General features: G+C 41.8%; 1 protein-coding gene across 3 annotated transcripts in view; it reads right to left on the bottom strand.

Annotated features, from left to right (window-relative positions):
- Positions 1–23,536, bottom strand: part of LOC108935194 (adhesion G protein-coupled receptor L2-like) — a 94,536-nt gene that overhangs the window by 31,159 nt on the left and 39,841 nt on the right. For all 3 annotated transcript variants that reach the window (XM_029250215.1, XM_018753599.2, XM_018753601.2), the window contains exons 3-5: positions 17,719–17,932; positions 11,156–11,265; positions 3,710–4,510 (exon numbers count right to left, since the gene is read on the bottom strand). In XM_029250215.1, coding sequence (XP_029106048.1) covers positions 3,710–4,510; positions 11,156–11,265; positions 17,719–17,932 — 1,125 coding nt within the window. The remainder of the gene's footprint in view (positions 1–3,709; positions 4,511–11,155; positions 11,266–17,718; positions 17,933–23,536) is intronic.

The following is a 23,536-nucleotide window of genomic DNA, read 5'->3' as shown; positions in this document are numbered from 1 at the left end:
TCGTAATCGAGTCAAATTACAAATTACTTCACCCTGCATAAGTAAGAGCTTTGCAAGGAGGAGTAATTCATTCATTTATTTTACCATTACCTTATACATGGCTATTATTTCATTAGTTGTTTTCATGCAAAGCCTGTCATGGACCGGTATCCCGTCTAGGGTGTACGCAAAGCCCCGGCCTTGCGGCTATTGATTCCAGGATAGGCTCTGAACCACCGTGACCCTGACCAGGACGAGGTAAGGAAAATTGAGAAATTTTCACACAAAGCTTTTGTTTGAATGGTTTGGCGTCTACTGAAAGCACATTAAGGCAGACACAGATCAGCAGGGAAAGATAAACTTTACTGTATCAGGACTTCAGGGCATCTGATCAGTTCCAAGCTCCATACAGCGTCACCTCACTATTGTAATTTCAACAATATACGTTTCATTACCTGCTCAGACTCTGGAAATAAATGACTTTCTCAGTTTCGCTTGCCTCTTTGAAAATTATCGTATGGTTCTGCTTGTCTCTATTTTAGATCAGTGCAAGTGTTTCTTTTTAAAATGAATGGTCTATGTTCTGCAATTTTGAAAGGTTCCTGCCAGTCAGCGGTTCCTGTAATTGCAGTGTTTTTCGAAATAAGGCGATATCTGTGTTTCCCAGAAGGCCTTTTACAATGCCACTACAAGGTTTTGATCTTTGGCATTTAGCTATACATTCACAGACACGCTTCTTGTTATTTTTGTGGCATCTCTGAATGAAACCATAAGGGCTGATGATGATGTACTTTCCATTCTCTGCTGAACCTTCCCATGTAAAACCTCTTGGGCTGTTTTGCAGATACTTGGTCTCACTTTTTCCACAAGAACAATTCACAAGCACTTTGGAAAGCGCTCACGATTAATGGTCAGTAAATAGACATGAATCTGATTTTTTTTTTAAAAAAGAAATTATTATAGTATTTTTACTCAACTCCGAGTTCCTACTCGGTGATCTTGAAAACCAAAAAACCAAGAAAACAAATACCTTTAGCCACGAAAAACACCAACCGTTGCAATATGGCGCTGAACTCATTATTTTGGTGATTTCAGGAATCTAGCTTTACCATAAAACTATATCAATGAAATAATTACCGTTTTACTTCAATAATTCAAAATATATTTTCTGTACAACCTTCTTTAGTACGCCGCCACTGGCTATGGAAAAGTGATCTTTTATTACATGATGACGAGGCCTCAATGAATCCAGTGGCACGTACAGTATAAAAGGCAAATACACTACAACAGGGTGTTCTTAAACGAATACACTTTTCCCATGCTCAGACTATACAGCATTTTACAAGTCAGTGTGCCTTCTGATTAACTTGTTCCTTTTTCTGTGCGTGTGCATTTATGCAAAATGTTTAAATCCTTATGTGGCAGGCTGCAGCTCGGCCACGCCTGTTTCTGAAACGCAGAGCCACACCTGAAAAGAGCTCCTTAACAAGAAACAAGTACCAGATGTGGCCAATGGGCCATTTAAGGAGTTCCCACAAAGGACTGGACTTTGACAGCTAGGGGGAGAGATGTTTGAGAATTTAAATTGTTAGAATTCTAACACTAGTTTATGTTTGTGCTGTTAGACAGATCAGAATATTTCCTTCCCTTCTTTTAGGCCTGAAAAGCCATTTCCTGCTATCTGATTAACTTGACTACATACACGTATACACACACACACACACACACACACACACACACACACTGTCTGAACTGCTTGTCCCATGCGGGGTCGCGGGGAGCTGGAGCCTAACCCGGCAACACAGGGCGTAAGGCTGGAGGGGGAGGGGACACACTCAGGATGGAACGCCAATCCATCACAAGGCACCCCAAGCGGGACTCGAACCCCAGACCCACCGGAGAGCAGGACCCAGCCCAACTCACTGCCCCACCGCTCCCCCCCTTGACTACATAGAGTTGTGTTTTTGTGTTCGGTATAGGTGGAATGGAAGCCAGCGGAGGTCCAGCCTCTCCCACTCCATGTTTGGTTACCTGATGAACCTGATTCACTCAGATGTGTCCTTAATAAACACACACTGCAGTTACATTTGAGCATTCCTACTGTTTTTCCATGTTGCTGAAAATGCAACACAAAGCTCACATTTTCCATAGTTAATCACTTTTAACATCTGAGAGACACAGAGCTGCTTTCTTTTTTAGTGCGAATAACAGTGATACTGTGCATTTTACCTAAAAGTATTCAAAATAACACCTGAAACCAATAAAAATTCAGTTTACAATCAAAATTTCAGTATAGTCTCTGAGCCTTCTGCTTGCAGAGAAGATCAAAAGTACTTGGTCTCTGACATATGTTAAAATGCACATACTGTATATTGTAGTTGTTAATCTGTGCTCAACTGAGGCATTATAAGGCAGCCAGTATGGCACCACCTCTAGCTATTTACATCGTATCGTGCGGTTTGTTTGATCCTTATTCCCACACGCTCCGAAGAATCGTTTTACCGATGGGAAAAAACGGTAAAACGGTACAAGAACCTGAGCATGCCGTCAACACGAATCCGAGATGTCGTTTGAAGCAGAGAGCCGTCCTCCGCCGATGACACACGTGACGGATTAGGTCCTAACAAAGTCCACTTTCTGTCAGAGGGAAAACACTTGACCCAACACAAGTATTCATTATTCTGAAAAAGACATTAATGTACGCAAAGCGTGCCTGCATTCCGATCCGTTCCTTTCGGCGACGAGAGACATTTCCAGGGGAAACAATTCCGCTGCGGCCTGCGTTTGGCAGCGGTTCCCCGTTTGACTCGCGAAGGAGACGTCCAGCACATCTGCCACATGCATCACGATGGGCCGAGGTGACACAAGTTCTGGCGCCAGCGCAGCAGCTAATCCCCGTCCGAAATCATGGGTTTAGAGCGCTAATAGACAGCAAACCCATAACATCAACATGCGCGCGTGCGTGAGCCGTGCCGCAATATGATACAGTATTTGAATTTCGCCTTGGCAAGGCCAACAGCATGCTGCCAGGGGTCTGGGCTAAGGTTAGCTGTGAGAAAGGACTATAATAGCGATACAAACACAAAGCCTGTCCTGAGGAGTGCTGTGCTCCATTTCACCTCCTGAAAGCAGACTTGAAAACTGACTCGCTCTGACATGTCTCTTGCGATTGATCTCTTTGGGCTTTGTAGTCTGGCATTTCTACCCCAGGACACAACCAGACTCACAAATCCCGAGGTCTGAGTGCAAACTAGTTTACATTCTAAAGAGCAGGGGAGTGATTTGCCGTTGAGGCGAGGCCCGAGCGTCACCTATGCGGACAGGTACGGCTCAGCTAATGAGGTCTTCGCTAGGAGTGAAGTTACCGGCGCTGGAGAGGCGGGGTGGGGGTGGGGGTGGGGGTGGGGGTGGGGGGCCAGATTGCTGAACCTGCGGTGATTCTAATGCAGTAATCCGTCATGATGCAATAAACGGGACTGTGATTCTGTTTACTTTCAGGGCTGTTCTCCTTCGCTCTGAAAGCGCTCAGCACATTCGCAGAGCTTCCTTTACACCTTTACACTATCTAACACATATTGAATTCCAAATTAAAAAGCGGTCATCTGTGACATCCAGCACCCAGGCTGTAGAATACCGCAGGAATGTGGACGCTCTATTTCAGGCTCCAGTGTCCAAGCATGCTTTACCAGCACACGAAGACAAAGATAAAACAATTTATCGTGCTGCTTACCTTGTGCGGGGTCAGGTGGTCCGAACTCCAGATTATACCTCAGCATAAAAAAATTATTCCACACGTACAGCTGGTTATCTCGGGGGTTGTAATCCACAGCAGCAATGTACTGATACTGGTTGGGAAAGGGAATATCCACAAACTCCCCCTGGTTCTTCTTGGTGTTGTACGTGTAATCGATCAGGCTTTTGCTCACTTCGCTGTCGTTGTCTTCGTACGTGGACCTCACCACAAAGAGGATGCCGCAGACCATGAAGGCGTTGGAGGCCGAGCGCTTGTCGTAGCTCGTCTCCCAGGTGGCGTCGAACCGAAGGGTGTATGGATTCAGCTGGCTGAGAACAATCATACCGTTGTTCTGTTCGGTGGCATAGATCACCCACAGACCGTTCTCGTCTACGGACAGATCGATGTCTGTCTTGCCGCCCCACTTGTAGGGCGAGGTATCGTGGTAGTTGGCGTTGTTGATGATGGCCTCCCCGCTCTTTATCCTAGTCCTCAGGTCGAACTTGACGATGTTGCGTGTCCGCTCTTTGTTGAAAAAGACGGCGCCGTCATATACCACAAAGCCGGTGCCGTCCACCCGGTGGGGGAGCTTGTATGTAGTGGTCTGGCGGGAGTTCTGAAAGTCCTCCAGTGAGGCGTATTCAAGCAAAGTGTCGGTGCGGTACGGGGTCCACGGCATGAAGTAGACTTTGTCGCCTGCTTGCAGGGGGTCCTTACACCAGGCCCCTGCTTGCTGTTCCGTCTCAAAAAGAAAGGACGGGTCTCCTATGGCTTTCAGCGTTCCTGGGCAAAGAAAAACTAGCAATGGGAAAGAATAAAACAAAGAGGTTTAAGTAAACAAAATGAAAGACAAAATAATGAAAAATGCTTAAACCCTTTGGATTTTTATATTTGTGAAGTTTTCTTTTAAGAGAATAATTTTGGGGGAAAAACACATTTCAGGGGTAAGTGTGCTACAACAACTGCTACAAAAACAATATAGGGAGCTCATTGTTCTTCACTGAAAGCCGCATAAATAGTAAGGAAAAGTGCTGAATATTGTGACATTTTTATCGGCCAAAACAACAAAGTTTGCCTGAATAGAATAGAAAGCACAGAAAGATAATCTAGAGTACATAAGACGAACGTAAAGAAAACCCAAAACCAAGAACAAAAATGACAAATGCATTGCACCACAGACACGTGGTAGAGTGTGCGATCTAAAAGGGAGAAGGATTTCACATCTGCCTTTAAGTGTGCGTTTCTCATGTACCAGCCTTCGTGTTTGTGAATCATGTCTCAGTGGCGCAAAACGAAATATTTTACAACAAAATAAACACAACAGAGCAATAACAAATCAATACCAAATCCAACACAAAATCAAGTAATAAAGTAAAAGCCTGGGTATTAAAAGCCGAACATCTGAATTAAGCTCAAGAAATAAAAGAAATAAAAAACAAACTTGTAAGTGGTAAGCATTAAGTTGTGGCATGGGGGTAAGTGGCAGGAGGAGAAGTAGAGTATAAGAAAGAAGACAAGCCCTTTCACCAAGACATGCCATGGATAGGGGGAGAGGGAGAGAGAGAGAGAGAGAGAGAGAGAGAGAGAGAGAGAGAGCAAGAGACTGTTTTAACAAGAGCATGTGCCCAGGGGTATGGAAGATGAATCCCTCCGGACGTCAGTCACTACACCCCACTTACTTCTTTAAGCTGCAAGTGCCTTATCTGATTTTTTTAAAATAATAATTTCACTTGCACTGTTACAGTTAACTGGCTTTGACAGTTGTAAATTCTTTTTTTTCCCCTTGTCTACAGTCTACAAGGACTGGGACACTGGCGTGGGGACGGGAGGGTTTGAGAAACCGCATGTCACAAAAACAAGGAGCTAGGAGGGTTTGGGTTCCGTCTGTTATTTACCTTTTTGCTCCACTTCTATTTTGAGCATTGGAAGAGAGAATGAAACGGGTGCAAGGGAAGAAGAGATTAACATGAATTAACATTCATCTCTATAGCATTACACAGAATAACACATGTGAGACAGACAAAAAAGGTAGACCTATTTCAGGAAGAGAAAAAAAGAGAAAGAAAGTGATCAAATATAGCTGACAACTCCTGACACGAAGAGAAAAGGGGTTAGGTTATGAAGTGGAGAGTGGTTTAAACGGACAACGCTTGGGACCTTTGAAAAACGGCAGCTAATGTTACAAGAGCACGGGGACACGAATCGACATATCTGCAATTTCTGGGTTTTTTTTTCTCCAGTATGGTTTGTCAATATTATCCCAATGGGCAACATTGTACTGCCTTTCTCACAGCCAAACACACAATCTGGGTATGAGAACAATACCATATTGAGGTTGAGATGAAATAGCCCACCCTGTAATACCACTGGATAGAAATATGACTTTTGAGCGACAAAGTGCAATACAACTATTGCCAACATTGGCTAATATTAGTGCCCTGTTACCAACAGTACCCAGCGATGAAAACTACTTTCCTCTCTCCAGTTGGTTACATACTGGCCATCGTGTATCTATAAAAATATATATAACTGCTTTATCTGACTGACTTTATGGTTTTAGCAGAAGTGTATATACGCCTTAATGCCATCTATTAAACTTCATTTCTGTTCCAATTTTGTCCGTAACAATTTCTCTGTCGCTGACAAAAAGCCGGCTGCAGTGAAGGAAATGAACTGTCAGCTTTTAATAACATGATCTAGACTGTTGTTTACAGATGCTTATATAAAACATGCTTTCTGAGTTGCGTTTCACCGATTCCTGAAGCCCTTCGGTGTTTGTATGATCATGGGCGAGGTCTGATCAGCCCTGTGTATCAGCTCTCGCAAACTGCGCCAACTCCTAAGCTCATGTGCGGCAGCTGAAAAAAAATGAATTAATAGAGGATCATAAATAGGCCCACAAACCACATACAGTATATTCCTACCAAGGAATGGAAGCAAGTCAAGAAGTGTGTATATGTTCACCTCACAGGCAAGGTCTTTACAGCACTTTGCGTACAGGAATGAAGGAGCAGCTCTGATGAAGTTGTAATAAGTCAAAATAAATATATGCTTGTGTTCTGGTTACTAACCAGTATATCGTATTTCATACAAATTGTTTCTGGAGCTATAACCATATAATTTTCCGGTATGGACATTTCACATTAACAGGCCAGTGCTGGAGAGATTTGAGAGTGTCTCCCTTAAATACTTTTACAGCACTGCATGCTCTGGCAGGGGGTACTTGGATTGCACGAAGCCCAAAGTTTCGTGTTACTTGCAGACCACTACATGAATCCAAAAGTATTCAACGTGAAGAACTTTTAAGTCCTCTTGCTCCGTACAAGATTAGAGTCCATTTTCATACACATATAAACTTGCTCGAGCTGTCATTTTCCATATTAGAATTTGATACGTATTACATAAATACTTTATTAGATTACATTTGAGTTTGCTTAACAGAGATGAGAAAAATTTTAATAACGCTGTCATGCACAGTAATGCTCAGTAGGATGTGATTATGAGTTGTTGTCTGGCTGCCAAAGGAATCAAACAGAACCAACACATCGAGAATCATAAATATGGTCAGCGAGAGGAGCGTATAAAAAAAAGGGACCTGTAAAGGAAAAGAAACTGTTTCCAAGCCTTAGATGTTGGCAAATAAGCACGTAATCAGTCAGCAGTTCTAGACACAAGAGACACACAACAGTCAGGGCTTGAAAAAAAGGCTCCTGCGAAAAGTAAACAGGAAAGAAAGAATGAGAGAAACATTTATAGAATAATAAATTGATCAATCAACATCAATTTCTACCAAGGCCCAGAGAAGGACAACCTGAACAAAACAGAGAAAAAAGTAAAAGAATATATATATATTATATATAGAAACTCACAAAATTATTTCAGCGGCAAACTAAAATATATTTATTTAAGTTCAGCCCTCAGTTTACTCTTTGTACTCACACATGTACTATCTTGAAAATAATTTTCCCTTATTTTCCCCTCTGGGGTGCTTTATCCAGGGTGGATAAATGTATTGACTCGGGTGATTAAATCGAAATGTTCGTCTCTCCCGCAGGTCTACATTCTTTCTTCCAGCAGCAAATTTTCACACAGACAAAGTGCACACCTTTATACAGACACACATACACAACTGTGTGTGTAAGTAATGAGACACCATTCTATAGAAAATTGTTCTTCCAAGAGCCAACATTTCCTCATTACAGCACACCGGAGCGGGCGTTTTCAGAAGCCATTTGACACCTGCTTCATTACGTGGACGTGCGGAGGGGACGCTTTGTTCTCCTCTCGAAATGTGGAAGCAACTTTTAGAAACTGTTCTGCAGAATAAGAAGTCTGCTGCGCCGCGCTGAAATGATCATATTTCCCCCCTTTGATAATCGGAACGGAATTTTCATTCATGGGAACGGCCCTGTCATCGGACATGGTGGGGCAGCATTTCATTTGTCTCTCCGTTTTGCCGAGAAACGTAGGAAGTGACAGTTAAGGGGCGCGTGTCGTGGGACACGAGGCCTTGAAACAACGTGCGACGGCTGTTAGGCGTGCTTGTTATTCATGAAGTTCCGTCATTTAATTATGAACAGACCGATATGACACCTCTGCTTCTTTTGCCTAAATAAATTTAATCAAAGGGGCAAACAGAGCAAGGTTTACACACACACACACACACACACACACACACACACGTAAATACTACTATGAAAATAAAACTGAAATTTTTTTTTAAGAAGTCGAAACATGTATTTTACTAGTATTGCTTTACAAGAGATTTTGGGAGGGAAACATAAAATCTTTCCTGTTTATTTTCAGTGGCAGTCTTATCCTGACAGTTTTTCACTCTCAGAGAGAAAATCAACACATAGTAATGAGGTAACTGCAGATGGTAATCACTGGCGGACAAAGATAGACAGATTGCTACAGATTAATTAAAAATAGGCTAATTAAATACGACGAAGCTCTGCTGTAGTCAGGAAGCACAGAGGCAACAGGGAACTAATAAATACTGAATAACCTTGTAACCTGTAAATGTGACACTGATACATTTAGGACATATGAGTATATATTTTTACCACCACTAAGTGATAAGACATGAGTGACAAATAAGAGTTAAGTGATCATTAAGGGCATTGAGTTCTCATTATTTGAGATTTCACAATTTATTTTATTTTTATTAGCTATTTTACTTCTTTTGACCATTGTCATGCCACTCTTTCAAGGGTCCCTGCAAAATAAATTATTGGAATGAAAAAATGTTAAATGGTAAAAAAGTCATAATTCATTACTTTCAGTTTTTCTAATATTACCATTGTATGTAAAAAATACATGAAATGATTCCAAGTGTGAACAATTAGTACCACGTAATGGATTTCAACAGTATAATTAAGCTAAATGAATTTATAATATATAAAATACTCAGTGTAAAATAAACAAAATGTGTGTGATGTTTTTAATTAAGGATGAAAAGATTTTATTCTTCTTAGAAAATATACTGAATTTAAAAATATCATATTTAACTATTTTATTAATTTGATAAAATTATTAATCACACTAAAATTTAAGAAAATGCTTTTTTAAATAGTATAAATGTACAAATAGAGGGAGACAAGTAATCTAACACTTTATGCACTGCATATCCAAAACATGCAAGAAAATATCAGTGTCTGTTATGCTATTAATTGTATCCACTTCTATTACTAAATTTCAGTTTGACTCAAACATAAAATTTGGAAATTATTCTGAATTTTCAGATGGTAAATATGGTAATTATATTGCTATATCCTTTAGGAGGAATGCATGGATGGCCGGTTGCAATTACATGACACGCGTTACAGTTTTTATTAATTGTATAGTTTTTGGCCATAAACTGTAATATTCTGGCAAAGCAAAAAGAAAAAAATGTTTGTGTTTAGACACTAAAGTTTATTCTAATCATACTGATATGCTTCAGGAATTAAGCTGTGTGGTTAAATTGCGTGTGCATGCACTGAACAATTTAAATGCCGACAGGATGGTATATACAGTATAATACAGTCTCAAAAATTCCCTGCTTCTATTTATTTGCATGTAGAAGCAAAATTATCTTGAGAAAACTGTTATACTTAGCAACAGAATTATTTAATTATTTTGTATGTATCTTTTGGCCCAGTTTATTATTTTGCAAGATGATCCTTTTAAAAAGAAACAGTCAAAGGCATCACAGGGACATTTTCTTCATGAGCATTACACACCATCCAATGAAATTAACAGTTCTGAATATCATATAATAATAGTAAAATAGTAATAAATTTGCTCGTTTTTTTCCCACATTGTTTATAGTTACAATGTTGACTAAGGGTTTCTGAAATTTGGTGGTCATTAAACCGTACTTTTCAGTTGTGGTTTAAGATGTTCCTTTTGAAGCCTTTATTACACATTTCAATATCACTTGCAGACCCAGTGACGTCATTATGGATGTGATTTCCAGGACTGTGGATGTGACCTCTACACTCGGAACAGATGTAAAAATGGACTGGAACATACTACGTAAACTGGCCTGCATGATTAAGTGTCAAAAATACCAAAGTACCGCTTAGGGTTAGGTTACTTGAGCGGTACGGTTTAATCAGAAAAAATCCAGATCCGAGTCTGTTTATCGTAAGTGTATCCATGCTAAGTGCGAGAGAGGAACGGAGATGCCCACGTAAACATCCTAGCACCCCACCGAAGACTGAACCTTTTTTATTCATTATTTATGCCTTTTACCTGTTCGCAATCTGGCAAAAGAGAAAAAGGGTAAACGCATTTTTCTACCCTTTACAATGGATGAATACAATATGAAGAACTAAGAACATTTTAATCTTTATAAATCATACATTAGTGACTAAAAATAAATAATAAGTAATTCCTTATCCAGCACCTTTATCCAAACCTGAGCATTTGTGCAATTCAGAGGAAGTACCTTGCATAATGGTATGGGAGTAGTGGCAGCGTGAAGGACTTGAACTGGTAATTTGCAGGTTACAAATGCATGTGTACAACCACTGCGCTACCTGCTGACAACTTTTCTCTGGCCACTGATAGCAGAAATAAGCATAATGTTCACCCAGTCAGTCAGAATTCAAAATCAGTCATGTCGGAACACTGAGTGAAGATGGAGGGGCAAAAACTGATTTTTTTATCCAGCTACTTTTTAACATTTCATGTTTCTTTCGAATATTTGGCAGTGATACAGCACTTGCACTTCATGAAAGATTTTCACACTTCAATGTTCCAATACTGCAGCAGAATTAAAATGTTCCTCGTGCAAGAGGTTTGATAAAGATCGACTACCTGAGCTTTGGTCTTTATTCCAGGGATGTAAAAAACATACGACTGCAATCGGGTGGGAATGTGACAGGCAGCAATTCCTGATATAAATCTCATCCGCTACAAGATAATGTAGATGCTCCTATGAAATTCTATACTTACTGTAGGGAACACACTCATACTGGACCTCTAAGTATTTGTAAGTCCCAGGACAGGGATCAGGGAAGACGTCTGATCCAGTAATTACAACACACTGTGTTCGATTGTTGCACCTGGAAGACAAGACAAAGCAAGACAAACAAAGGGTGGCTGTTAGTCTCTATGCCAACTTTACTTTCAAAGTTAACACCACTTTGGAAGAACGGCAATTTGTTTTTCCATACCTGGCTAGCCATAATCAATAATGCAGCTAAGTTAATTGATATAAAATTTGTCAATACCTGTAAACTAAGCAATGGTAGCACACAAAGGGGGGGGAGGTGAGAAAGATGAATGGTTTTAAAAGGCCAGAGAGGAATAGAGCTTTGCCTTCTTCTGTGCGGCTCCTGCTTAAAGTTATCACGGATTTTTACTTTTACAAGGGGAATGCTGCGTGTGAGGCAGAGTGAAGAGCAACTATTGACAAGATTAGTTCTGAAATGGGAACTTTCTGCTTTGCATAATGACTTGATGGTACTTCACAGACAAACAGCAGGAAAAAAAAAAAAAAAAAAAAGAAAAAATCCTGTGCGATCGCCGATAAGTGCAGGGCAATTTTTTCCTCGATGACCTCGCGCCAAAAACAGGGGGCAAAAGTTTATTAAATAAGAACCTGTTTGTGTTTACTTCTGAGTGTGCCTATTTTTACCACAAGAGAGGCAAGATACATTTGGATCCATATCTGTCCTCCTTTCTCTAATCACAGCAATTGATGAGACACAAGAAGACAGATGTCTGTTACTATGAAAGCAAAGTGGAAAAAATAGATCAGCAATGAATATGTCAGAAGATTAAAACAAAGGTTGTGCAATTCATCATAGCCTACGAAAGCCAAAATATAGCAGTTTGTCATTTACTGGTGAAGAGAGTCATTTGTAAGACAATCAGCAGACAGTGAAGTAAATCATTATTGTTAAAGGCATTTCTGATTTAATTATGAACTGTGGTTATGTACAAGCTGTTAACTTGATCTGCGTCACAATTTAATTTTGTTTGTCAGATTGCAGCCATTTCAAAGGAAAATTCGCTCATAAACATCTACAGAGAAGAGACAAAAGGCATAACTTTTAATGAATTTTGTATCGCAACTATGTTTCATGTGAACTTTGCTTTAGGAAATGAAATAAGCACTGAATTAGCATAATCACTGGGCAATTTTTAACAGAAAAAGGCCCTCATAACTAGAAATACACACTAACAGAACAACTGTGACAAAACAAAACACTTCATCTGAAATTATTTGACTGAGATTGCTGGTTCTAGAGTATTTGCAGCATTGCTAGTAGCTGTAAATGCTCTCATACCGAACTTGTGCGATTATCCTTAGATGCAGGTGACTCTAACACAAAACTGTGCTCCAGTGATAGTGACTAATAATTTTAATGCATAATAATGCAAAAAAGAATCACAGATATTAACATTACTGATGTTCTTAACACTACAAGCATTTGAAGCTTTAACAGTGATAAATTTTGATCGATATAAGATGGTTTATTATGAAGCTCAAATGAACCAAAGAGACAGACAATTTATGATAATTTTTCACTGGATTAAGTGAACGCTACTTTGGTGTCTACTGACATGTCACCTTGTTTGTGACAACATTCAACAGGATACTAAAAACCGACTTACAGACTAGAGGTGTGTCAAATTTTCTGTATATTCTGTATATAGTTCATCTGAGACTGCGAAAAATATTTCATCGAACCTGGTTCGGTCTGTGTTTTCCGCGTGTTCGAATGGGTTTCCTCCGGACGCTCTGGGTTCCTTCTGCTGTCAAGTGGTATGTTTTGGATTTACTGAGGATACTACATTGCCTTTTTTGAATGTGTGTGTGTGTGTGTGTGTGTCCTTTCCAGGGTGTAGCCTATCAGCAGAACATTGCCTTTATGTGAATATTTAATGACTAAGGACACTATGCAAATTTTGCCCAAATCAGGGGTCCCAATATATTAAAATGCAGCTCTGTTCAATCTGAACATTGCTCTTAACTTCATTCATTTATTTAGGTGATGCTTTTCTTCAAAGTGACTTACAAAGTTATGCTCCTTTGAATTCTTCACCAATTTACACACACAGTCTGAATCACTTGTCCCATACAGAGTCATGGGGAGCCAGAGCCTAACCTGGCAACACAGGACATAAGGCTAGAGGGGGAGGGGACACACCCAGAACAGGACGCCAGTCCATCGCAAGGCACCCCAAGCGGGACTCGAACCCCAGACCCACCGGAGAGCAGGACCCGGTTCAACCCACTGCGCCACCGCACCACCCGCTCACCGATTTATAGAGCTGGGTAATTTTTTTTTCCCATGTGTCAATTCAGAGCAAGTCCCTTGCTCAAGGGTACTACAGCAGCGACAGGATTCAGCCCTAGTCCCCGAATACAAGGCAGCGGCTCTAGCTACCACACCACCTCTTACCCATTCATTTCAAATAAAATTTGAACTAATAACTGCAGTTATGTTTAACTATATAACATTTGACACATGTAGCGTACAGGGGCAGCAGACTGAGCTGTCGCTTTGTACTGGAAAGTCCTGGGTTTGAATCCCACCTCCTCCTACAGTACTCTAGCATACTTTCCTAGACTTGCTCCAGTAAAAACTACCCAGCTACATAACTGAGTAAATAACCGTAAGTCAGTTAGTGCGCAAATCTAATATTGTAAGTGACCTCGGACAAAGTGTCAGCTAACAAGAAAGCAGAGTTTACACGGAAAAGAGTTATACTTATTTTTCATTTTAAAGAAAGCTACCAAAGAAAAGTGTCATAAGAAGGGAGAAGAGACGGTCCTGTGTGCAGCTGTAAAGGGGGTCATGGGTACAGGGTTCGGGAGTGAAAGGTAAGGGCAGGGAAACAAAAGGGTACAACAACACAGTGCGGCAGCATGAAGCAGCAGACCAGAGAAAGGGGTTTGTTTTATGGCACTGCAGCTTTGAATCTCTATCGGATTTGTGTGTGTTAAACTCAGTTTGACCCCTCCAACTTCATTTAAGATGAAACACTGATGTGGTTTGAGGCCATTTCTGCTACATCCCTCAAACTTCAGCGCGTAGCAGAAGCAGCGAAGCAAAGGTTAATTTCACATGCATCTCGCCAATGGTGCACTTTGAGACTTTTAGAAAGGTGTTTTCCAATGATTATATTTCATACATTAAAGCGAACATCTAAATTTAATGTACACACGATAGAAGCCGCCGAAAGCAGAGGGGGCTACCACTATGTCCTGCGAAGTATTATACGAAAAACCTTTTGTCAACAGGCAGGCAGGCATATTAATGTAAATTCCAGAGAAAGCGGAGAGAATCTTAAAAACCCCGCATTTATTTATTTGCTGTCCTTTGTACGCGTAGGTGTGCGAGTGTCCGTGAGTGCGCCTGCGCTCCGGTGCAGTGACTAAAGCAAGAGCAGCATGGAAAAAAAGCTCAGCTCATGCGCACTGCTATTTAATTCATGGCGAGTCCTTGTTTTGGAACCTGAGCTAATCATGACTTATGAAATGTTAATCGGGAGTGCTTTAAATATATACTAACACCATATGTAGAGCAGGGAGGTACAAGTCTGTGCGCCATCAGGCATAAACAAAGAAAGTCCTTAGAGAGACACGCAAGCACTTCTGTCACTGATATAAATAGTGGAAGAAAAAGCATTATTCAATGGGAAAGACACGGGACACGTTACCTCTGCGCGGTATTTCTTGGAAATAAACGGGGAATCACGGCTGACGGGATTGTATGTACATACCGTACAAGAGCCCGTCACATTGTATGGCTGAAAATGACAGGCTGTTTAGGTACCCAGCGTTTTTTTTTCCATGATACAGTAATATTCTCCAATTCTCCCTTGCTATCACATCACTTCTCCCCCCCTGCCATATGTTCTATTAAAGGGTGCGGCGAATGGTTTCCATACATTCCGCATGGCACATAAATCAAAAAGTCATATTCTCCTGGCATTTACATTATGGTTTGTAGTTAGACGATGAATTAAGCAAGCATAAACATATGACTAAATAACTCAGGCTATAGCTTCTCATCCATCCAGGAGAAGAAAAATGGAAAACGGAAGCACGGATGGGCCGAAAAGATTTAACGCGTGCCTCGCGGTTTAGGCGTACCTGAAAATGGGCGATAACATTTCAGCGACGAACCGAACAGATGGACGGGTTACGCGGATAACGACGGCGGCACTTTACTTTCTGAGCTCGTAGGTTACTACGGATAACTTATGCGGTAATGGGGCTGTGAATGTGCGAGGGTGAATGATTCTCTGGATGACTAGCAGCCCATCATCAGCATATCCTCCTGAGACCCAGGGAGGGGAAAAAGTTTTTGGCTATATGCAATTCCTGTGATTTCTAGAGAACTGTTCAAGCCACACCAACAAACATGCAGTGTTATTTAACGGCACATACTGTCATGTATAAGGTGTACTAGGGCTCAGTTGCGGCATGCAAAGTTTGAGAAATAAAAATACGTGTCCTCTAGAGTGGACAAAAACAACAGCTGGATTTCCAGAGCATGCATTTCAAATGCCATTTTCTAAATAGAACATTAAATAAACAGTCATTTTCTGCCATAAAAAAAAATGCCTTTTATAGTATGCTTTGTTTCGTTACAGCTTGTTTGCAAACCTATTTATTCATAAAATAGATTTCAATGTATTAACTGCTGAAATATCTAACAATATTAGATTCAATATCTTCCCCAGTTCCTCTATCTATAAACCATTAGGTATGTAAGTAATTGGAAAGAGAAAGGTGGTTGGGGATGTGAGCGTTTCTGTCTTCACAATATATGCAGAGGGAGAACAGTTTTATAACATTTAAAGAGAAAATGAATTTTACCTGCTTGCTGAATTAAAACAAACATCCTTTAATATCAATCCTAATTAACATGAGTACAGTGTAAGAGTCACTGCAGTTACACCACAATTAGTAAAGATAAGGAAGGTTTGTGAAAGAAGTTTCTTATTTAATTAGTGGTGCAGATTTACACTTATAAATGTCAGGACTTAAAAAATATTATTACACAGGCAAGCATCTTTGGGCATTGTGTAATAAATCCCAATTATCAATACTGATATATTGTGCTTTGTCAGAATAGGAAAACAATGCTTCGGGCATGCTATTTTAAAATCACACTCATTTATCAACGTGCTGCCTGATCAGATTGCAGGGGAACACCAATAGCAGCTTTTCTTAATCATTTATTTAGTATCAAAAATACATGACCCTCATCAGAATCATTGCAATGGTTCAATGAGGGATTCACGAATCAAGGATTTCTGCTCCTACCATTTGCACGCTGGGAACCGCAATATGCATTTGCCAGTTTTTTTTTTTTTTAGTGGGCGGGACCTAGGGGACAGCAGAGACAATAAACCTAAATGCGGTTCTTCCAAAAATGCTTCCACCTATGACACTGAGACAAATGTGTTTGTTGACTGATGAGTTGGCGTACGAATGTGACAGCCAGCGCGGGCTGTGTGAAAGCTGTCCGGTAAGACAGCGATGCGAAGCGAAACAAAGGGTGCTGTGTGTGTATGGTGTGCACATGGACACTCTGGTGGGGACGCACCGACCGACCGACCGACCGACCGGGCACAGAATGAGTCAGCTCTCATCTTCTCGTCAGATGGCATTTACATGGTAACACTGCGAACACACCCACTACAGAGGCTCTGCTTACTTAATTTAAATTTCCCCAGGGATGCAGAGTTCTTGACAACCTTATATCGTTCACTTTCTTTTTTTGTCTTGGGAAGACATCCACTTTTATTGGGAACCTTCAAAGTGAACTAACAAAGCTCGCCTCGATGGAATGCGGTGACGCACGGCACGCTCACGCTGCAGTAAAATTTCAGCTTTTCAGTTCCTCAGTGGAGCAAACATAACTGTTACCTTCACACTAACTCCATACAGCCATACCGGCATTAATAATTCAGAAATTAAAAGTACATGTAATTAGTACAAAAAGTACAGAATAATTAAATTAATTATATGCGTGCGTGTGTTTACGTGTGTGTTGTTTGAAAAACCCGATTTAGAATCGGTCATTTTTCTTGATGACAGCATAATTTTTAGAATCACTGTGGAAGCCGTACCATTTTCACATTCTCCTCACACAACAGTGCAGAAGATTTACTCGAAGAAATATCCTGCCTGATGTTTATAGGAATGGTTTTAACGCATCTGCAATACCAAACAGAATCCTCTGTTTAAATATATCAACCGTATATCTAAGTTAAAAGAGCGTACTGTAGCCGTTTTAACAAACAAGAAGGGCAGTGCCGGCTTTTTGAAGCTGAGCATAAAGGGAAATTTGTTCTTTCGAATTTAAAATACAGAAAGCAAATGGTTGCTCTCATACAGCTACGAGATAATTAATGCGATGCTAACCATTTAAAGTTAGTTTTCCCAGTGCGATGACGTGGATCGCTTGTCGGGATAGGGCGAATAAGTCTGTCTGGTAAGTCTGGTGAAGGCGTTCGGCCACACACAAGATGCACTCGAGCTCTCCTACCTTTGTGATATAATTTTGTAGGCATCTGGGAGGTAGCAGTTAATGTTTTCCATCTGGAAGGGATCGGCATCACAGATCTTGTCGTCCGTCCTGCCGTAGTTGGCCGTCTCAATCATGATGACGTCACTTCCAGGGCAGCGCAGGTCAATGGGGTAACCCTCGCAGGACAGCTCTCTCCTCACCAGACCGAATGGCAAGGCTGCGCGGCTAAACCCTGCAGGACAAGCGAGACCGATCTTCACAAGAAGCACAGGAAAACATCAGCCTTCAAAAAATAAAATAAAATAAAATAAAATAAAATAAATAAATGCACAAACGTGGATGGAAAAACAACTGCTTTAGAGCAGTCCTCCCGTTTAGCTCAAGGCATTTCGATCTCCTTTTCGGGTACAAATATGCAATAATTACACAAATAAAAAACTCCTTTTGAATTCAGCAGCTGAGGTCGGAAAGGACCACGCAGATGCTGAAACATTTATCGGTAATAAGACACATTTGCTCTGAAATGCTTTGAACGCGAGTTAAATGATCAGCAGTCATGCTAACAAACCGTCGTGGAGAAAAAAAATAAGGACATACTCAAAAATGAAATTGAGTGACCTCTAAAGTGGCACGCAAAGCGCTGTGGTCAAGAACACGGGCTTATATTACAGCACGCATGGCAGCACGGCTCCTCGCACACGTCCGCACCTGGGGCCTTTCCTTCTACCCTTACATTTCTACAGATGCCCTGACGGTCACGCACACATCACCCTGTACCGGGCGGCACGCGCAGGCGCGGCGACCGGCCGGCTCCATGGCCAAAGTGTCCATCTTTGACGTGTCCACTTCCACAGACGGACTGCGCAGCGGCCGCTCCGAGCGAAACCACTTAACCGTCCGTGACTTCCCTCGCCGTCTTTTCGCACCATGGCCTACCTTTTTCATCATATTATTATATCTACTCTATATCTATACATCTATATGCACATGCACATATAAACATGTGTTCTTAACTTGAACTTTAAACTTCCTATGTCCTTCAAAGCTTTCCAAAAAACAGGATTTATACACCAGATAACTCTCGGGCGGCGGAGCAGCCGCATTCAGAGCTACAGGAGCTCTGCCCCCCGACAGCATATATTGAACACATATCCACTTCTGCACACGGCTCATACACCTGTCATGTTGCTTCACATCAGCGCAGACAGTGGAGTGTCCAGAGGAAAAGAGTACAATAGTACCACAGACCAGGCTATAAAAATTCTGTGCGCCATGTGTTTCTGAAACCACGGCCGAATTAAATGCGATTCGGGTGCCTGTAAAGAAACTGAATTTACAAAAATCTCATCAGTATTATTTTATGGGTTAAAAGTCATATGACAGGTAAGTGAGATGATTTCAGGTGCCGTATTTCAATTCAAATACTTTGCCATTAAAATGTAAAACAGAGTATCAACGACCAGTAACCCGGCCGTGCTGCGTGCTCTAAAAAGGTCGACTAAGGCAAACGGGATTGCTGAGGGATACATTTATATATTCCCTTGTTGCAAATTATTATTAAAAAGACAAAGTCATTAGAGGAAAACAATTTCCTGTAAGATGTACTTTGTTTTTGTTTGCACTTATTAACTTTTCTAAGAGGCAAGAACAAAGACGGGCTGCAGAAATGGCTTCAGATAACAATCGGAAATATGTTGATAATCGCGGGCGTCTTATACACTGCTGCGTTCCCATAATGACTTTGGTTTGTTGCATTTTTAAAAAGGTCATTATTCTTTTACATAATTTAATTTGTTTTGAAATAGTGCCATTTGATAAAACTGTGTGATCCTCTTCTTTACTGGCCATTCTTGCCAATTAGCCTAAGCCTTCGGCAACCAAGAAGGTCTGTTTGTACTTAGAGAAATAAAGCAAGTGAAAGCGATCATGGGAGACGTACTCGAAGGCAAAGTGTCGCGCACGGGGCGCCAGGGTGAGGCAGACCAAAGGCGCCGGGTGAAAGAAAGCGCCGTGTAGGGGCGGGAAGAACCGGCGCAAGGAGCTCAACGACACTCCGAGTACGTTATGCCGGCATCTAATCGTGCTCGCTCCTTGAACACAATATTATTTTCTGCCTTAGTTCTCGCAAGACTAAACGAAACACTTCAGTGTATGTGGATCGCGAGGATGAGTAAACGAACACCGGCAAGATGCGATGTATGGCGGCCTCATTGGTATTCTTCAATGGCCGATCTATTCAGTTCATACATCACAAAGCTGTGACTCACTGGTAAAGAACAGAGACCTTTTGATTGATTAAGCCTGCGGCGGAACTACTGTTTCACACGAGTGTTGGGTGATCTCTCCGGACAAGGGCTCTGAATGACAGTAGGAAATCAATACTGGGGAGAGAGCCCATCTGGACACTTTCACAGGAACTATCTCGCAAAACATCTGCGAGTGAGTCTCCGGTACATCTGCACCAATTTCTCTTTAGGAAAGGCACACATGGCGATCAAAGATGTATTCCATGTGGAGAATCTTCAAAAGTGCTTTGTAACAATGTTGGTGCGAGACAGACAGACAGACAGACAGACAGATAGATAGATAGATAGATAGATAGATAGATCTATTCTGTAACGATAAGGTAATAAATTAAAACCATGAGCACACTTGAAAGACACTCTGCTGGATCTGAGAGCAGGCAGGTGCGGACATGCTATTGTATGTCACATTTTCGCGTTCCTACATCCTGCATGTGTCTGTCTGAAAGCAACGGCAAAGAACCCTGTGAAGTCTGTCATAAACCTATCAACGCATTCATCGTATCCGCACTCCAGCTTGGGACTCTACGGTCCATATACGCGAGGAAGTATCCCAACGTGTTCAGAACACACCTGCGGGCAGCGCTGCAAGCACGCGGGCCTTTACGGCGGCCGTCTGAGACTGAGAAGCAAGCCGCGGCGGGGCCGGTCTGGACTTTGCCCGAGAGCGAAGCGCTTTGTCAGCTGATTTGCTTTGCTCGGAGCTGCTCCGCTCTCTGTATGTATTACCACACTCCAATGCTCACTTTAACACTGTCACCCTCCCTGGGCATCCCAACACGACAATAACACCTCGGCAAAACGCCTTCCAGTCCAAGGGCTATTTTTACAGACACAAGGTAAAAAAGAGCTGCTGAAGAATTTACCCTGGACAAAAAAGGGAGAAGAGCATGACAGGTGCTTCCTCGGGGCAAAGTTCGAGTTCACCGCACGTTAACGGTCATGTGAAACGGGGAATCTCTTCCTTGCCGTGCCTGTAAGCATGTCCCACCAACAATCCCGTAGCTGAGGCAGCGGAACCTCAGTTACTTGGTCATAACTGCTGTCAAATGTGAGGAGATGTCCAGAACGAGAACGGTACGGCTGAAAGGTCACATGCTCTTCATAGGTGTTTTTAAGTTATGAAGTTATCCATCTTCCACGGCCCTCTTCGTCATCCCATGTCAGCCTGAAAGAGCAGTGGCGTGTACAATTTTGCTCAAACCATCAATGTTAAAATGGTAAAATAAAAAAAGGCATTAATAAAAAATTATATGAAGCACACGGAGTGCGCTGCAATTTGGTATATGAAATACACATCTACATGTATTTATTGCATACTGATTATATTATGGCATCGGACTCAGTACTCCCGAGTGTTTGGAATACTCAATTCGATCTCCATGGAAACCTGGGCTGCAGCATTGTAATTTGTTAGAACCCAATGCTGGCCTTGTTGACTCCATACCTTATCAGGTATTCTGGTTAGCATGTGAAGAGTAGCTTTTCTATTCCTCTCAGGCATGCAGGTACCCCGTAATAAGCTCTGCCGAGCAAAACAATGCTAGTGCAGTTTACGTTTCGCACAGGGACCTGCTTTCTCTCTCTCTCGTCAGATTGTGATTAACTGGTAATCCCCTGTAAATAATAGCTGTGTACTTCCATAGAGGCCACTGAAATTAGGGCTCGATCACCGTGCTTCCTGTGGGTGCATTAGGAGAGCAAAGGTATAGGGAGCGCGGTTTTACCGCAGTCGCCGAAGCCCTGAAAAGTGAAACAGCTGTTATGGTCCGATAGGCCGCTGCTTCACCTTTCACTATGATAAATTGTGCAGTGTGCAGAGGTGTTTATGGACAGAAGGTAGTATAATGGTCAAAGACATGGACTGGTGAGCTGGACACTGCTGGTAAAAATCCCCAGAGGGACACTATTGTGGGTTGTTTCACATCTGCCTTTGGGTGCACGAGAAAGATTCTTAACCTGAATCTGTCCAGAGTTACAAAGGGCCAAAAGCTGCTTAGAAGGGAAGCATCTGCTGTGTATTGAAACAAACCATTCATCCATTCGTTTATTATCGGCAACCACTTGTTCAGCGTAGGGTCAGGGTGGTCCACAGTCGATCGCTGAAGCATACAGCACGAGGCGGGGTACACCCTTGACGGAACGTCAGTCCGACGCAGGGCAATTGCACGTACCCGTTCACGCATTATCAGCAAATCAGAGCCAACAGATTCACCTGAAACATGTCTTTGGACTGTAGGAGGAAACCAGAGCACCCAGGGGAAACCCATGCAAACAGAGGGAGAACACGCAAAGTAGCAGACGGGAGAGTTTGAAGCCCCATCTGTTGCTGAACCAATGGCCCAGGTGAAGCGTGAGGTCTCCCACTGCCCCACGGCCCCAGTGCCCGGCCATACCACCTCGAAAAAATGATATTAACAAAAACATTGTGTACTTAAAACTGCAATTAAGACCGCGGTTAATTAACCGCCCCGTTGACATCTGCTCATAACTGTAAAATGCAAACAGAGTATTTGTTACAACTCTGATATTTTACTAGAGTATGATGTGGCACCGGAATATATTTCGGTCGAACTGTGCCTGGAATCGGTGGCTGAAATGAAATTAAGTTTCCTTGTCATTCGCCCTTCGGTTGCGTCACAGCCTTGCGTGGCGCAGCACGAATGCAGTATTTCAAGTCTGGACAAGGGCATTTTCTATTTGCGAGTGATCTCCAGTGCGGCTGAAAAAGTGTGATGAGTGAGATATTTCCCTTGATGAAATTTTGTAATGATCACACTCAAGTTCCAGAGGCACATCAAAAATAAGCCAAGACTGCGAATGAAGATTTTATGAAACAGCGGAGGCTTCGTGCATGTGGCAATTCACAGAGGCAACAAGAGCCCGAAACTCACCCTTCGTATTCCCTTCGCAGAACATACTTGCTTTTCTTAGAAATCTGATGCTTTTGTCAAGCGGAACCATTATGAACAAATGGTGATTTCTTGTGACAAGTTCAACAAACTCTGATGGAGTAACATTCCAGCTCGCACTACTTTGTTTCCCGAAGCTATGTGTAAATATTCTCACTACTGCGTTACGCGAATCATTACCACCTTTGTGTTCTTTGTCATGTTTCCCTCTCGAAAGGTTGGATACCCTTGATACTACTTAGCTGTTGCAAGACGTACACATTTTTGCCTCTGCTTTCCACATCATTAACTCATGAGCCCTGTCAAGTCCTAGATGGCATTTTTGTAAATGCAGGAGAAGATCCTGTGAATCGTGTGTTTAATTGGAATGCCCAAACGATGAACGTTCTGTTGACAAGCGGGAGCAAATGCTTTGTTCCAGCATCCCTGTTTCGCTTCGCTGTAAATTTGACTGCAATGCAAAGTTCAATTCTCATTTTCACCTCAAAATTTTAGTGAGAGCATATTAATCTGCCAGCACGCGATAGGCAAACGTACAAATTAACTGCTCTAGCTACAAAGCATGCTTATTTAGAAAAAAATGAAGCGTCTTCGGTCTGCATTTGACTTGTTTTTCAAAGT

The sequence above is a fragment of the Scleropages formosus genome, chromosome 3 (assembly GCF_900964775.1).
Source record: "Scleropages formosus chromosome 3, fSclFor1.1, whole genome shotgun sequence".
In the NCBI taxonomy this organism is placed as follows: domain Eukaryota; kingdom Metazoa; phylum Chordata; class Actinopteri; order Osteoglossiformes; family Osteoglossidae; genus Scleropages; species Scleropages formosus.
This window is presented reverse-complemented; position numbering and strand designations above follow the sequence as displayed.